General features: G+C 46.5%; 1 protein-coding gene across 1 annotated transcript in view; it reads left to right on the forward strand.

The window, feature by feature from the left end:
• Positions 1-1,022, forward strand: part of mtif2 (mitochondrial translational initiation factor 2) — a 21,740-nt gene that overhangs the window by 11,421 nt on the left and 9,297 nt on the right. Inside the window, exons 7-8 of the mRNA XM_050043462.1 lie at positions 396-535; positions 664-788. Coding sequence (XP_049899419.1) covers positions 396-535; positions 664-788 — 265 coding nt within the window. The remainder of the gene's footprint in view (positions 1-395; positions 536-663; positions 789-1,022) is intronic.

Below are 1,022 nucleotides of genomic sequence, written 5' to 3' on the forward strand. Positions count from 1 at the left end.
TTGAGGTTAGATAGGTACTATCTGAGGACAGGAGGTCATGAATTTTGCCTCTAATAGTTAGAATTTTGTCATTAAAAAAGCTCATAAAATCATTACTGCTAAGGGCTAAAGGAATACAAGGCTCAATAGAGCTTTGACTCTCAGTCAGCCTGGCTACAGTGCTGAAAAGAAACCCTTGGGTTGTTCTTATTGTCTTCTATTAATGCTGAGTAATAGATATAGTTTGATATCTGATTGGTTGTTAGCGTCGCTAGCTGTTTTACTTCACTACACGAGTGCTGCTGTTACATCGACAAGTTGAATATTTGTATTAAACAGCCAAATCTGATTCGGCTGACGTGATCCTGAGTCGAGCAACGCTCCAGTTTTTACTGCATGTTTCTGTTGTGTTTCAGTGCCGATGATTGTGGCGGTGAATAAGTGTGACAAGCCTCAGGCCAACCCTCAGAGAGTCAAACAGGAGCTGCTGGCTCATGATGTCGTCTGTGAGGAGTTTGGAGGAGACGTTCAGGCGATCCACATCTCTGCTCTCAAGGTGAACGACTGTAAATAAATCATTAGTACAGGATCGATCCACTGTGGCGCCCCCTGCAGGCCACCAGCAGCTGTGTTTGTAGATGAGGTCACAGTTACCTCAAGTGATGACAGTGTTGTTGTCGTCAGGGCGACAACCTGCTGACTCTGGCGGAGGCCACAGTGGTGCTTGCGGAGGTTTTGGAGTTGAAGGCGGAACCCAGTGGCACCGTGGAGGGACTCGTCATCGAGAGTCGCACCGACAAAGGCAAAGGGTGAGTCATCAGTACGTAACTCTGGTTCTATGGGTTCTAGATGACCTACAGAGACAGGATGTAACTCTGGTTCTATGGGTTCTAGATGACCTACAGAGACAGGATGTTACTCTGGTTCTATGAGTTCTAGATGACCTACAGAGACAGGATGTTACTCTGGTTCTATGGGTCCCCTCTGTCCTACAGAGACAGGATGTTACTCTGGTTCTATGGGTTCTAGATGACCTACAGAGA

This window comes from Epinephelus moara, chromosome 5 (assembly GCF_006386435.1).
Source record: "Epinephelus moara isolate mb chromosome 5, YSFRI_EMoa_1.0, whole genome shotgun sequence".
NCBI lineage: Eukaryota > Metazoa > Chordata > Actinopteri > Perciformes > Serranidae > Epinephelus > Epinephelus moara.